General features: G+C 50.9%; 1 protein-coding gene across 1 annotated transcript in view; it reads right to left on the bottom strand.

Moving 5' to 3' along the window:
* The window catches only part of RADIL (Rap associating with DIL domain), a 127883-nt gene extending 116064 nt beyond the window's left edge, over window positions 1-11819 (bottom strand). Inside the window, 1 exon segment of the mRNA XM_079944721.1 lies at window positions 11743-11819. Coding sequence (XP_079800847.1) covers window positions 11743-11789 — 47 coding nt within the window. The 5' untranslated portion in view covers window positions 11790-11819.
* Between the last annotated feature and the right edge of the window lie 2681 nt (window positions 11820-14500).

Genomic DNA, 14500 nt, shown 5'->3' with positions numbered 1-14500 from the left:
TTATTTTGTCCGTTTTACAGATGAGGAAACGGAAGCTCAGAGACTCAATCAACCCTGTGAGATTAGTACTACTATTATTTCCCGTCTTTCAGAAGAGGAAGCCAAGGCACAGAGAGGCCATGTAACATGCCCGAGATCACACAGCCATTAGGGGGAGGGGCCCCGAGGCAGACCCAGGCGGTCCAACAACAGAAGTCACCTGTGGTGAAATTCCACTTTCCAATTCTCAAATACGTAAGTCCCCTACACACGAACCTTCAAGTTGCGAACTTCCAAAGATGCGAATGTGCTACTACCCAGACATCACTGGATCGTGTTTTCAAGGGGGTAGATAGCATTGAATCCAGCAAGGAACCAGAACCTGTGCCACCAACGTCAGGCGAGAGTGACATTGCAGCTCGCCCTCCGTCTCCTACTGCTGACGACCCTTCAGCTCTACCATCGCCCACCTCCTCTCCCCACTGCAGTCAGTACCTCTTCTTGCCTGTTCCCTCGATGCCAGCCCCTGTGTGCCAGCTGTTGTGCTGCGCTGCTGTACTTGCCAAGGGACTGTACTGTAAGATTTAAAATGTTCTCTTGGGACTTTCCTGGTGGCGCCGTGGATAAGACTCCGTGCTCCCAATGCAGGGGGCCTGGGTTCGATCCCTGCTCAGGAAACGAGATCCCACACGCATGCCGCAACTAAGAATCTCCATGCCACAACTAAGGAGCCCGCCTGCTGCAACTAAGACCCAGCACAACCAAATAAATAAATATTTGTAAAAGTTTTCTTTATTTGTTGTGTTTCTTTTTTATGTACTATTTGTGTGAAAAGTATTATAAACCTATTACAGTACGGTACTATGTAGCCGATTGTTAGTTGGGTACCTAGGCTAACTTTGTTGGACTTACAAACACACTCTCGGGGCGGGACTCATTCTTCTGTAGGGGACTTACTGTATTTACTATGTGCCATCCACTCCCAGGTAACGTGGAGAGGACATACCTGCTCTCTCCACTGCCCCAGGTTCGTGGGGAGACAGCCAAGGGAGCAATTCAAATGTGGGGCAAGATGGAGACAGCAAGCAACAGAGGTGAAGGAACTGAGGTTATGAGAAGGCAGAAACTGGGAGGCAAAGGAAACCAACAGAGACAAGGGTGAGGAAAGGAAAGGAGATGGTGAACGCGGAGAATAGGGTAAACACCCAGAGAGTCACTGAGGCATCTATGGGGGCACCTGGCCTCCGGCTCCGGCTCCCTTGGAGCCCTAAACGCACTAAACTCTGTAACAAGCTCAGGTGCCCTGCTGTTTAAGAAACGACTTCACTTAGTCACGGTGAGCACTGTCCACACTCACACTTGCTGTGAGCTGAGCCAGCACTCCGTGGTCAACTCCAGTGGCCCTTCCACTCATCTGGCTACGGATCCCTGGGGCTGCCAGGGAGGGGTGTGAAGAGGTCTGGACCTCAGCCTGGGAGCTCTGACAGCACGGGGATCCTTGCAGGGAGGGCTGGGTTCCCTGCAGGGAGGAATCGGCAAAAACTCAGACTGTAGGTCAGACAGATCTGAGTTTAGAGCTAGCTGTCCCTCTCACCTGCCATCAGACCAGCCTCCCTGTCAGCCTCATCTGTACCATGGGGCCAATAACACTTATCTGGCAGGGTACAGAATGGATTAGAATCAATGCACACGGCATCTAGAGCAAAGCCTGGAACATACAAAATGCTCAGGAAATGGTGGATGTCATTATTGTGGTAGCAATTAACAAGAAAAAATTAGTGACAGAGAAGCAGTCTGAGACACTGAGAATTAGTCCGCCCAAATCTCGATCCACACTTCTTATTGCACCTACTTGGCCGTGTTCTTGATTTGCTTCTCTGTTGGCCAGGAGTCCCGGGTTGAGGCATCAGAGGCTCCCTCTGCTCAATGGGAAGAATGATTTTGAATCCCATGATCGATTAGTGATGTCTGCCCTGGGTACAAGGGAAGGCTGACAGTAGGTGTGCTATGTATCCTACCCTAATAATCCTATTAATGTTCAGGCAGTACTACCCTTAAACAAGAGGGACTCTGTCCCTAAGCCTGTGCCTTTAGATCCATTACTTCTCCAACTTTCACGCACACATGAATCACTGAAGGATCTTATGAAAATAAACATTCTGATTCCATAGGTCTGGGGTGGAGCCCAAGATTCTGCATTTCTAACAAGTGCTAGCTGACGCCAATGCTATGGATCTGTGGAGCACGTGTGGATCAGGGTTTAGAGGTCCTGCTCTCACAAACTCAGACTAACTTGTTAGGGAGACTTTGAGCACCTTGGTCACGGGGGATGCAGCCCTCATCGCTGGCAGTGTGAGCTGTCATCCTGGACGTTCACTTTGTGAATAACACGGGCAGGACCAGGCAAGTACTGCTTCACATCTCCTGTCCTGTGTCCTTGGAACAAAAGGTGGGTGCAAATCCATACAATGGAACATCACTCAGCCTTAAAAAGGAAGGTACTACAATGAGGTATCACCTCACACCGGTCAGAATGGCCACCATTAAAAAGTCTACAAATAACAGATGCCGGAGAGGACACGGAAAAAAGAGAACCCTCCTACACTGTGGGTGGGAATTTAAGTTGGCACAGCCACCATGGAAAACAGTATGGAGGTTCCTCAAAAGAAGTAAAAATACAGTTACCATATGATCCAGCAGTCCCACCCCTTGGCATATCTGGACAAAACTATAATTCAAAGAGATACATGCACCCCTATGTTCACAGCAGCACTATTTACAATAGCCAAGACATGGAAACAACCTAAATGTCCATTGACAGATGAATGGATAAGGAAGACGTGGTACATACATGTGATGGAATACTACTCAGCCATTAAAAAGAACGAAATAACGCCATTTGCAGCAACACGGATGGACCCACAGATTATCATACTAAGTGAAGTAAGAGAAAAGAAAGAGAAAGACCCTATCATTTACCATATGATATCACTCATATGTGGAATCTAAAATATGACACAAGTGAACGTATCTACAAAACAGAAACAGACTCACACACATAAAGAACAGACTTGTGGTTGCCAAGGGGGAGAGTGGGTGGGGGAGGGATGGCTTGGGAGTTTGAGCTTAGCAGATGCAAACTATTACATATAGAATGGATAAACAACAAGGTCCTACTGTATAGCACATGGAACTATATTCAATGTCCTGTGATAAACTATAACGGAAGAGAATATGAAAAAGAATGTATATATATATATGTATAACTGAATCACTTTGCTGTACAGCAGAAATTAACACAACATTGTAAATCAACAATACTTCAATAAAATTAATTTTTTTTAAAAGAGGAAGAAAATTCTGACACTTGCTCCAACATGGATGAACCTTATGCTGAGTGAAAGGAGCCAGACGTAAAAAGGACAAGTATTGTAGGATTCCACTCACACGAGGTCCCTAGAGTAATCATATCCAGAGGGACAGAAAGTAGAAGGGTGTGGGTCAAGGGCTGGAGGAGGGGGACGGCGGAGTTAGTGATTAACGGGGACAGAGTCTCGGTCTGTGAAGATGAAAAACTCCTGGAGACGGATGGTGGTGACGGCTGCACAGCAAGGTGGATGTACTTAATGCCGCCGAGGTGTACACGGAAAACTGGTCAAAATAGTACATTTTACATTAGGCATATTTTACCATAATTTTTAAAAAGCTGACTGCATCCAAATGCTGTGAAGGTTTGTGGGTGATGCCACTGCTGGCATTGGCAGCCAGAAAGATGTGAGCAGCAGGCAGCCTTGGGTAAGAGAGAAGACAAACCACAGTCACGCTCCCCGTCCGTGGGTTACACAGCCCAGGGATTCAACCAGCCGGGGATGGAAACTACTACGCGATCCGCGGCTGACTGAATCCGTGGATGGTTGAATCCACGGATGCAGAACCCGCGAATACGGAGGAACACCCGCAAGAGATCTGAGCATCCGCGGACACGCCAGCATTCGCGGGAGTCCTGGAACTAAATCGGCTCCCTGATCCCCGCTCCCCGCCCCCGCGGGTACGGAGGGACGACTGCCGTTCATTCGCGAAAGCCTTGCTCTGAAGACAGCATGAACGCCATAGGCTGATGCCCAAGAAAGAGTCACAGCCCAGTGACCTCAAGCATCCATTCGTTTCTCTTCCTGTTTCATTTCCAGGTTTCAAAGACACTCATGAATTGCCTTGGAATTCCCAGTACGGGCACATGGCAGCTGAGAAGCATGTGAAATATTAATGAATTCATATCACTCCTGAACTTGTATATGTGCAGGACTAGAGGTAACTTGCATTAGACATAACTCCTATTCTTTTCTTTTTAATTGAAGTACAGTATAGTTGACTTACAATGTGCGCCAGTCTCTGCTGTACAGCAAAGTGACTCAGTTTTACACATACAGACATTCTTTTTTCAATATCCTTTTCCATTATGGTTTAGCCCAGGACCCTGGATATAGCTCCCTGTGCTATGCAGTAGGACCTTGCTGTTCACCCATTCTAAATGTTGATAGTTTGCATCTACCAACCCCGAGCTCTCAGTCCACCCCTCTCCCTCCCCCCAACCCCTTGGCAGTCATAAGCCTGCTCTCTACCTATTCTTTTTTTTTCCCTACCTATTCTTTATGTTGGCAACGAGGTGGACACTGAACTCCAGATGTGAGCAGTTTCATTTCCATATGATAGGTTTCAATCACATTTTCAAAAAAAATCAAATAAAATATTTCAGCTTTACTTAAATACTGTTTAACTTTAAAATGTTACACTTATTCATCTTAATCTGTATTTTGCCTTTTCAACTTAATAGAAGTTTCTGAATATTTTAGAATTAAACATCATTTAACTTTTTTCAGTTTCTGACATTTGCTTTAATTTACATTTGTGGGGTTTTTTAAATTACATTTTTCATTTGAATCCTTTAGACTAGTGCTCTTCCAGAGAAACTTCTGCAATGATGGAAACGTTAAATGCCTGTGTTGTCCCATACAGCAGCGCTGGCCACATGTGACTATAGAGAACTTGAAATGTGGCTGGTGTGACTGAGGAACTAGCCTTCTAATTTTATTTTAATAAATTTAGATTTACTTTTTTTTTTTTTTTTTTTTTTGGCCGCATGGCATATGGGCCCTTAGTTCCCCGTCCAGGGATCAAACCCATGCCCCCTGCATTGGGAGCACAGAGTCTTAACCACTGGACCTCCAGGGAAGGTCCAAGATTTACTTTTAAACAGCCACAGGTGGCAAGGGCCACAGTCCCCGACAGAACGCCTTTAGATGATTACTGTTAACAGAACCCAAATATAAGTGAAAATCTTGACTATAGATAATGATTTTGCTGCAGTGAAATCAATCAAATAAATCATATGACATACATAATAATTAATAAACTATGTCTTTATTACTCATCCAAGCAAGGCTGCCCAGCAACGAATGCCAAAGACGCGTGTAAAAATTAACTACGCTCAGCTGCCTTTCTATTTATTTATTTTTTTTTTTGGCCTCGCCACTCGGCATGTGGGATCTTATTTCCCCGACCAGGAATCGAACCCGTGCCCCCTGCAGCAGAAGCGTGGAGTCTTAACCACTGGACCGCCAGGGGAGCCCCTTCAGCCGTCTCTGATGCCAGCCAGTCTTCAATCAGATGACGGCCACCGTTTTACAGAGGGCTCAATGTTGTCACCACAGAAGTATAGTTGTCGGAAGGAGGACAGAACCCATTTTGTTGAGAAGCTTGTTAGCCTGGTTGTTTTACTTTAAATAACCAGACATACGGCAGGTGGGCTTCCGCGGGGACATTGCTCTGGCCCGACTGCGTTTGGGGCGGGGCTGTCAGTGAATGAACAAAGGTGGCCGGCGCACAGACAGTGTGTTCTCAGAGCCCTTCCAGCCCTCCCGGCGAGGGTGCAGGCAGCAGGGAGGGCTCGGAATTCTAATCCCCGCGTCCAGTGGGGAGTAGAGACTCGGCGTGTGAGACACGTGCCCCGCAGCTGCGGGTGATGATGATGATTATTCCCCAGGGTCGTGTTGGGGGGGGATGCAGACAAGCAGGGCCCAGACAAACCCAGGTGTGAATCCTACCAACTGCTCGACGGCCTCGGGCGAACCAAACAGGACTAGAAACTGCCGCTACTCCCAGGACGGCCAAGGATCAGAGGAGACGATGTACAGGAAGTGTGGGTCATCTATCTGCCCCTCCTCCATGAAGCCCTGGGCCGACCGTGCCCCAGGTAGCCCGGCAAGGCAGAAGCACCCATGAGCCCCAGCTCCCCTCCCACCCCTTCTCCAGCCATGCAGATACCTGCTGACGTCGGAGAAAGCTCTACCAAGGTGGAAGGGTCTCTCCGACAGCCCCGTGGATGTTGAGAAACTTGCTTGTTACAAACTGCCTCGAGTCCTCTCCGGAAAGAGACAGACTGGATAACAATAACGACATAAACAGCCACCACTCTGGAGCACCGGCTGTAGAAGGACCTCGCCAGATGCTTCACATGCCTCATCTTCATCACCTCAAGAAGCACAAACGTTCACGAAGCCCGTGACCTTCAGAATTTCAGAGTCCCGGCTGGTGCAGGACTGGTCCTAAGTGGCTGTGAAGGGACCTCAGATAGAAGGACGGGGACTAAACCTACAGAAGGCCTCCCAGGGCCACTGCCACCACCCCACCTGTGAACCTCACTTACAAGGAGGAAAGCAAGGCTCAGGGGAAAAGTCCCCTGCACAAGAGAAGACGACAAAGAGGAGGGTGGAATCACAGCACAGACTCCTGGCTCCTTCTATGTTTCCCAAGGACCCTGCCATGGAAGGAGTGGGACCCGATCTTTTTTTTTTTTTTTTTTTTTTTTGTGGTACACGGGCTCCGGACGCGCAGGCTCAGCGGCCATGGCTCACGGGCCCAGCCGCTCCGCGGGACGTGGGATCCTCCCAGACCGGGGCACGAACCCGCGTCCCCTGCATCGGCAGGCGGACTCTCAACCACTTGCGCCATCAGAGAAGCCCAAGGGATCCGATCTTTGGCCCTAGGAGCAACTCCAAACACCATGGCAGGAACTGCGCTGGTGGTGGGGCAGGTCCCCAACCAAGTCATTATAGTCTGGGCCGTCGGTGAGCCTCGGCACCAGGCCAACACCCAGAACTGACAATGGATCAGGTATGTCCAGCAGAGATGCTCCTGCAGCGTGTGCACAGAAGCGGAATCCAGAAAGCAACTTGAGTGTCCAAAAGTGGGAAATAATAAAATAAAGCAGGGTGTGATGACGACATGGAATATTAAGCAAAAGCCCCCCTTAAGCTGGGGTTGCAAAGCAATTATGAAAGACAAAGGAGACTGGATTGCGGCAGGTCAACTTTCAAAAATTAGAATACAACGCTAGCTATAGAGTATCTACAAAAAAGCCTGGAAGAAAAGTCAACACATCTAACAGTGATGATCTCCAGACCATGGGATCAAAGGTCTGCTGCTTTCGTCTTTATACCTACTTCCCATAATTGAAAAACTTTTCTCCAAGGAGCATGTGTTACATTTATAACCATAATGTTATTTTACAGTGGCCCACGTTTAAGGTCACGTTGCATTAAGCGAAAGAGGGTACCTATGTCTTCGGAGGTTAATTCGCTCATCCTAAGTCACACAGCCAGTATTACGCACGGATTTTGATTGGTAACTGCTCAGGTGCCGTTCTGGACATGGAAGCGGCAGGGGGCACAGACAGACAGGTGGACTACACTTCCCAGCTTCCTTGCAGTGAGGTGGAGCCACGTGGGGCTCACCCAGGAAACGTGAGACCTCGCTGCCTTCTAGGACACGCGGAACCCAGTTTATTTTTCTTCTCAAGTTAAGAATTACAAGGACCCACAAGCCCCCTGTGTATCTTTCCCTCCCTCCCTTACAGGTAGCCACTAACCTGATTTTGGAATCATCGTCGTCTCACTTTTCACATACTTTTCTCTGCATTCCTAAATGACACAGTTTACTGGGATTTGAGTGTGACATGATTGGAGTCATGCTTTCTTCCGTGTTTTGCTACTGTTCAAACACGTCTGTGAGATTCATCCATACGTTGCCTGGGACTGGACTTGTTTTCCTTGCAGGATTACTGCTCCATTGCATGGATACATACGGTTCCATCAACGTGGACCTCTGGGCTGATTCCAGCTCTTGCTTACCTTGAACAGTGCTGCTGAGAAGATCCTGGGCCACTTCCCCCGGCATACATGTGCAGAATTTCTCTAGCGCAGACACCCAGAAGAGAGTAGCCGTGTCCAAGTTTACATGGTAATTTCTGTTTTCCGAAGTAGTTATAATAGTATTGTCAGACCTCTTATATATTGAATACAAGAATGGCGTCCCATGGACTCTTATTTCGCATTTCCTCGATCACCAACGCCAGCGAGCAGCTGTTCCCGTGCTTTTGGCTCATCTGTGTCCTCCCTTCCTGAAATGACTCTCTTTTTACATTTTCTATTGGGCTGTCTTTTCCTTATTGTGGTTCTTTATAGATTCTGGATATTATTATTTACTTAATTTTTTTTTTTGGCCGTGCCGTGCAGTTTTTGGGATCTTAGCCCCCCGACTAGGGACTGAACCCGTGCCCCCTGCAGTGAAAGCGCTGAGTCCTAACCACTGGACCTCCAGGGAGTTCCCGATTCTGGATATTAATTACTTGTTGGTTAAATATGTTGCAAATGCAAATATGTCCTTCAAGTTCGTGGCTTGTCTTCTCCTGTCTTCCTGGCATTTTGTGGTAAATAAAAATTCATCATTTTTAATGTAGTTGAGTTTATCAATCTTTTATGGTTTGAACTTTTTGTGCCTTCAGAAATCTTTACCTAGCATGATAGCCAAAAGATATTGTTTCAAATTTTCAAAAAGTTTTCAATTTTTTTTTAAATTTCACTTGCAAATCTTTAATCCATCTAGAAATGCTTTTTCTGTATGGTGTGAGGTAGGACTCTAGTTTCGTTGTTTCCATCTAGATTATTGTCTCAGTACCATTTATTCAATAGACCATCCTTAACTGGGTTCATCAGCAAGGCAACCTTTGTCAAAAGTCAAATGCCTTTATATACATGAATCTGTTTCTGGCCTCTCTGTTCTGTTCCATTGGTCAGTTTGCCTAGCCCTGAACCAACACTACAGTCTTCAATTCCTAGAGCTTGATGATAAGTATGTTCCTGGATGTAGATAAACCATTCAAGGACTCGAGATTAGAACCTTAAAGATCAGCTGGTACAACCACCCACTGAGAAACAGAGGCTCAGAGACGGAAAGCATCTTTTGCAACGTCACACAGGAGCAGTGTTAAGAGCGGAATGTTTGTGTCCCCCCTCCAAAAAAAAAATTCATATGTTGAAATCTAACCCTCAGTGTGATGACATTTGGAGGTAGAACCCTTGGGCATAATTAGGTCATAAGGGTGAAGCCCTCATGAATGGAATTACTGCCCTCTGTCTCTTTCTGACCTATGAGGATACAAGAAGTCGGCAGTCTGTAACCTGGAAGAGGGCCCTCACCAGAACCCGACCTTGCTGGTACCCTGATCTCAGACCTGCAGCCTCTAGAACGGTGAGAAATACTTTTCTGCTGTGTATAAGGCAGCCTGAAAGAACTAAGACCAACACCCATCTCTCACCCTGGAGGACATTCCTGTCCTGTTCAATATGACAACCACTGACCACATGTGTTTACTGAGCACTTGAAATATAGCTAGTTCAAACTGGGATGGGCTGTGAGTATAAAACACACCAGATTTTGAAGACTTGTGGTTGAAAATAAACTGTAAAATATCTTATGAATAATTTGTTTATATTGATTACATATTGAATATCCTTTGGATATAAAGTGGTAACTAAAATATATTCTCATAATTAATTTCACCTGTTTCTTTTCACCTTATGACAGTGAGATGGGAAATTAGCCACACATTAAACTGAACGGCTATGAGAAAATTTAAAACTACCTCTGTGGCTTGTATGCTATTTCTATTGGACAGGTCTGGGTCATACTATTAAATTCACTCAATCACAAAGCCTTGATTAAGGACCTAATATGTGGACTGGACGGTAGTAAGGGCCGCACAAGGAAGAAGGGAACAGAAATAGTTCTAATCAATGCATTCCATTTCCTCACTGGACTCGTCACCTGTAGAAGCGTCATCAGCCCAAGCATGAAAGAAATGGTTCATGGTCCAGCCCTCAGCCCAGCTGGAGAGCCCTATTCCAGTTACAGCGGGAGCAGCACCAGTGTCAAAATCTAGAGATCATTTAGACCAACCCTCCTGTCTAACGGATTAACCAGTAGAGGTCCAGAGAGGTTGAGACGCCTACCCAAGGTCACACAGCAGGTGTGGGACAGAGCTCCTTCCCCGCATCTGAAGTCTCCAGCCCCGGGTTTCTCCCTTCCCTTCGAGTGAACACTCCACCAACTTACATCTCACACCAGCACACAGGACCCTCGAGAACAATCCTCTGAAAGTCCAAGTTCCCACACCAGACGAGACTGCCTCACAGATCTGTGCAGCCAGCCCCTCCCACCTTCCCGCCAAGAGAAACACCACAGGAGTTCCTCCGGGCCTTCCCACCAGCAACCCCTTTCCAGCGGGACTCCCCAACTTCATGAAGGAGACACAATGCCCCCCCCCCCCCGCCACCAGAGGAAACAGAGATGAGACTGAGAGGGAAAGGACCCAGTCCTGCCTCCCCACTTTCCCGCCCTGAAGCCGAGCTCAGCCCGGCCTCTGGGGTCAAGCTGTGCTCCATCTGACAGCAACTTGTGGAGACTTCATGGGACCAGGGACCCTCAACAATTGCCAGGAGACAATGAGCTGTGTAGGTGTGACAGCAAAAAGGATGCCAACCCAGCTCAACTCACCACCTGCCCACTCCACCCACGGAGGCAGGAGGCCTGGCGGGAGGGTAAGAGCAGGTGAAGGCGGGCTCCCCGGGGCAGGAGGCCGACGCCTAGGGCTGCACACCCAGAGCAGTGGGTCCTCCCGCAAGCCTCCTAGGGGCGAAGGGGCAATCCTAGAAAAGGGTTTTCATCCAGCTTTCAGGCAAGCCCACCCCGCCAAAATCTTAGAGGAACTTAATATTCCCTCCCCTCCCCCCAGCCCCTTAATTGGGAATCAAAGCGACAAGACCTTGGCTTCCACTCGGCAATCTGAAATCACTTTAGAAGAAGAAACTGAGGTTCAGGTGGGACCACAGACTTCCCACTATGAAAAAGCCAAGATGTATAGGTCCTGGTCCTGTGCCTCAGTTTCCTTACCCATTCCTCCTGCTTGCTATGAGGGTGGTCAGGGGTGGTGCGGGGGACAGGGGTGGTCGGGGGTTCGCTGGGGCGGTGCGGGCCAACGCCTTTTATCATTAGCAAAAGCGCCGAATAGCGATTGAGCCCGTGCAAAGTGCTTTCAAGAGATCATCTCACTTAATCCTCGCGGGGACCCCAGGGGTGGGGACTCTCATTATCCCCGCCTTTGAGACCTGGAAATTGAGGTTCAGAGAGGTGAAGCGACTCGCCCCAGGGCACCACGCTAAGTCGGAGGCGCGGGGAACCCGCGCTCCTCCCGGGTCCAGGGCGCAGAGCTGCGCGCGGAGACTCACAAAGACAACGACGTCTCGTGTCCGGTTTCTTCCGGCCGGGGACAGGGTCCATTTATCACCCTGAATTCTCGGGGCGGCGGGGGGAGCGCGCTGGCGGCGCAGGAAGCCGGACCCGCCGCCCGCGCTCCCCACCCCCGCTCACCTCGCGTACTTCGTCTTCTGGAAATCCAGGAGCCGCGGAGCGAACATCGCGGCGGTTCCATCAGCCTCCAGCCCGGGGCTCCGACCGCGGCAACTTGAAGAGGCCGCGGCGCCGGAGCAGCAGGTCGGCGGCCGCGGGGCGGGGGCGGCCGGGGGCGCGCGGAGCCGAGCTGGAGCCGAGCCCGGAGCCGCCGACGCCAAATCCCGAGCAGCTGGTGGCGGGCGGGGCGGGGGGGCTCCGGGCCAATCGCCTGAGTCCCCGCAGCCCCGGCCCCCTCCCCGCGCGGGGCCGACCCCTCCCAGCCTCGCTGCGGGAAGGGAACCCTGGGGGAGGGGTGGAGGCCTAGGGGGAGCTTCCGAAAGCAGCCCCTTCTTCCTTGCTCCCCGGGCCCCCTCGTCCCGTAGTTTTTCCTGCGAGAAGACTGCCTGTTAGACGGAGCCCCGCTGTCCCCCGCGGCGGGGGGCTGGGACGCCAGGGGGTCGGACCCTGCCCGCGTGCCCGCCCTGCGACCCCTCTCGTGGCCGGCCCCAGAGCGCACCTGTAGCTCACACTCCCCCCTCCGCCCCCGCCTTGCGTCCCTGCGAGGTGCGACGGCCCCAAGAGGATGGCGCAGGCTCTGGGGAACCCCCTAATTCCCAGAGGCTGTGACTCTGGGGACCCTCACGACCCTGAGACAGGGGCACACGCATATGGGCATTTGGTCGCCAGGTACCCAGGATGTGCCCACCACCACCCCAGCCCCCAAACCCTGCCCCTCATCTTTACAAAATTCAGCTTTCTCCTTTAGGGGACCTTGGCCTGGGCGATGGGCTATGTGAAACCACCTACTGGAAGAGGTGACACCCTGGGGGCTGCTGGAAGGCAGGACGGCCTTTGATGTGGAAAGACAGGTCCCCAGGTAGATCAGGTCCCTCCTTCCCACGCACACACCTCCCCCTCCTTCCCTCTCCTCCCTTCCCTTCCCAAGCCCCAGCTCCCTGCTACTTTTTATAACAAGATTTATTTGAGATCCTACTACACAGTCAGAAAATAATCCCACCCACGTTCTCTGCCCCAAGGTAGCTAGAACAAGATGAAGGAGAAAGACAAAAGGACTCCATCCAATTCATTTCTGCACTCCAGATGCTGGGCACACGGTGGGCACACACACCTGAAATTGGTGAGGACCAGAAGGGTTGCAGGTAGATGCGTTCAGAGGCCACTGCAGGGCCAGGGGTGGGATGGTCAAGAGAAGCGATCCAGGGATGCTTAGGAGGTAAAAATCCACCAGACCCTGTTGATGGAGGACTAGAAGTGGGGGGTGACCCCTGGGATTCTGGCTGGCCCTGCTGGGTGGGTACTGGTGTCACCTAGGGAGGGGGGCGGTGACAGGAGTAGGGGAGATCATGAGTCGGGTTTTGGCCAGGTGAGCTTGAGGTCAAGGTTGGCATGGGTGGAAGGCCAAGGGATGGACATGTGGGCCAGAGGGTCTGGCAGGGTCCCAGCCCAGCCGGTGAGGACGGGCTGGGAGGGTCAAGCTGGAAAGATCCCTTAGCGCCGCGGGTTTCGAATTGCTCTCTGGACTTGCTAGCGCTGTGACTTCCAATACAATAACCACCAGCCTCGTGCAACTACTTACGTCTACGTTGAGTTAATCGAAATAAAATTGAAAATTCAGTGCCCTGGTTACTAGCCGTATTTCAAGGGGCTACCTTATCGGACCATTGCCAGCATCATGGAAAGTTCCACGGGACAGCACGACACCAGAAGATCGCGGAGTCAACCTAGGGCATGGTGAGCAGCATTTAAAAACAAAGTGGAGTAGAAAAGATGCAATGAGAACACGTCACGTTCAAGAAACTTCTGTTTGTATACATCTGGGTCCTGGTTGCGATGGAAGATCTATTTCTTACTAGGAGTCATGGTTAAGAAGGACGAGGAGGGCTTCCCTGGTGGCGCAGTGGTTGAGGGTCCGCCTGCCGATGCAGGGGACACGGGGTCGTGCCCCGGTCCGGGAAGATCCCGCATGTCGCGGAGCGGCTGGGCCCGTGAGCCATGGCCGCTGAGCCTGCGCGTCCGGAGCCTGTGCTCCGCAACGGGAGAGGCCACGGCAGTGAGAGGCCCGCGTACCGCAAAAAAAAAAAAAGGAGGGCGAGGCTCACAGCTGTGGTGGCTATAGCACCTCCTGTCCCCTCATACAGAGGAGGGAAAGGGAGGCTGAGAGGGGCCAGGGCACCCTCCCAAGGTCGCACAGCCTGAGGAGCAGGACCTGCCCCAGAACCCAGCTCTGCAGGCTCTGAGCTCACTGCCCGCCACAAAACCCCTGTTCTAACGAGTTCTTAGATCTCCAGGAGCCCAAAGTCAAACTGAGTCAGGTAAGGCTGAGCCCTGCATATCATGGCTTCTTTCCTGACCTTGACCTCCAACACCATTGCTCTGACCCCCAAACTCTGCCCCCAGCCTCACTGTCAGCCGCACCAGGACACACCTGTCCCCAGACACAAGCCAGACCTCCTCCAAAGCCCTCAACCCCAACTTCCAGAAAAAGGGCCCTGCTGGCTTTTCAAAGCTGAGAGCCCCACACTTTCTGGGGTGGCCAGGCCAGGCTCAGGGGGCCTGCCGGTAACCACAGCTCCCCAGAGGCCGAGCAGAGACACACAGAGAGGTGGCCTGGGCCTCCCCCGGGTTCCTGGGCCTCCCCCGGGTTCCTGGGCCTCCCCAGCTCCTGGGCCTCCCCCAGCTCCTGGTCCACTGGCCTCCTCCCGGCCCCCACCTGCGG

Source organism: Stenella coeruleoalba (genome assembly GCF_951394435.1).
Source record: "Stenella coeruleoalba genome assembly, chromosome: 15".
Classification (NCBI taxonomy): Eukaryota; Metazoa; Chordata; class Mammalia; order Artiodactyla; family Delphinidae; genus Stenella; species Stenella coeruleoalba.
Note: the sequence above shows the minus strand (reverse complement) of the source record. Positions and strands in the feature narration are given on the sequence as shown.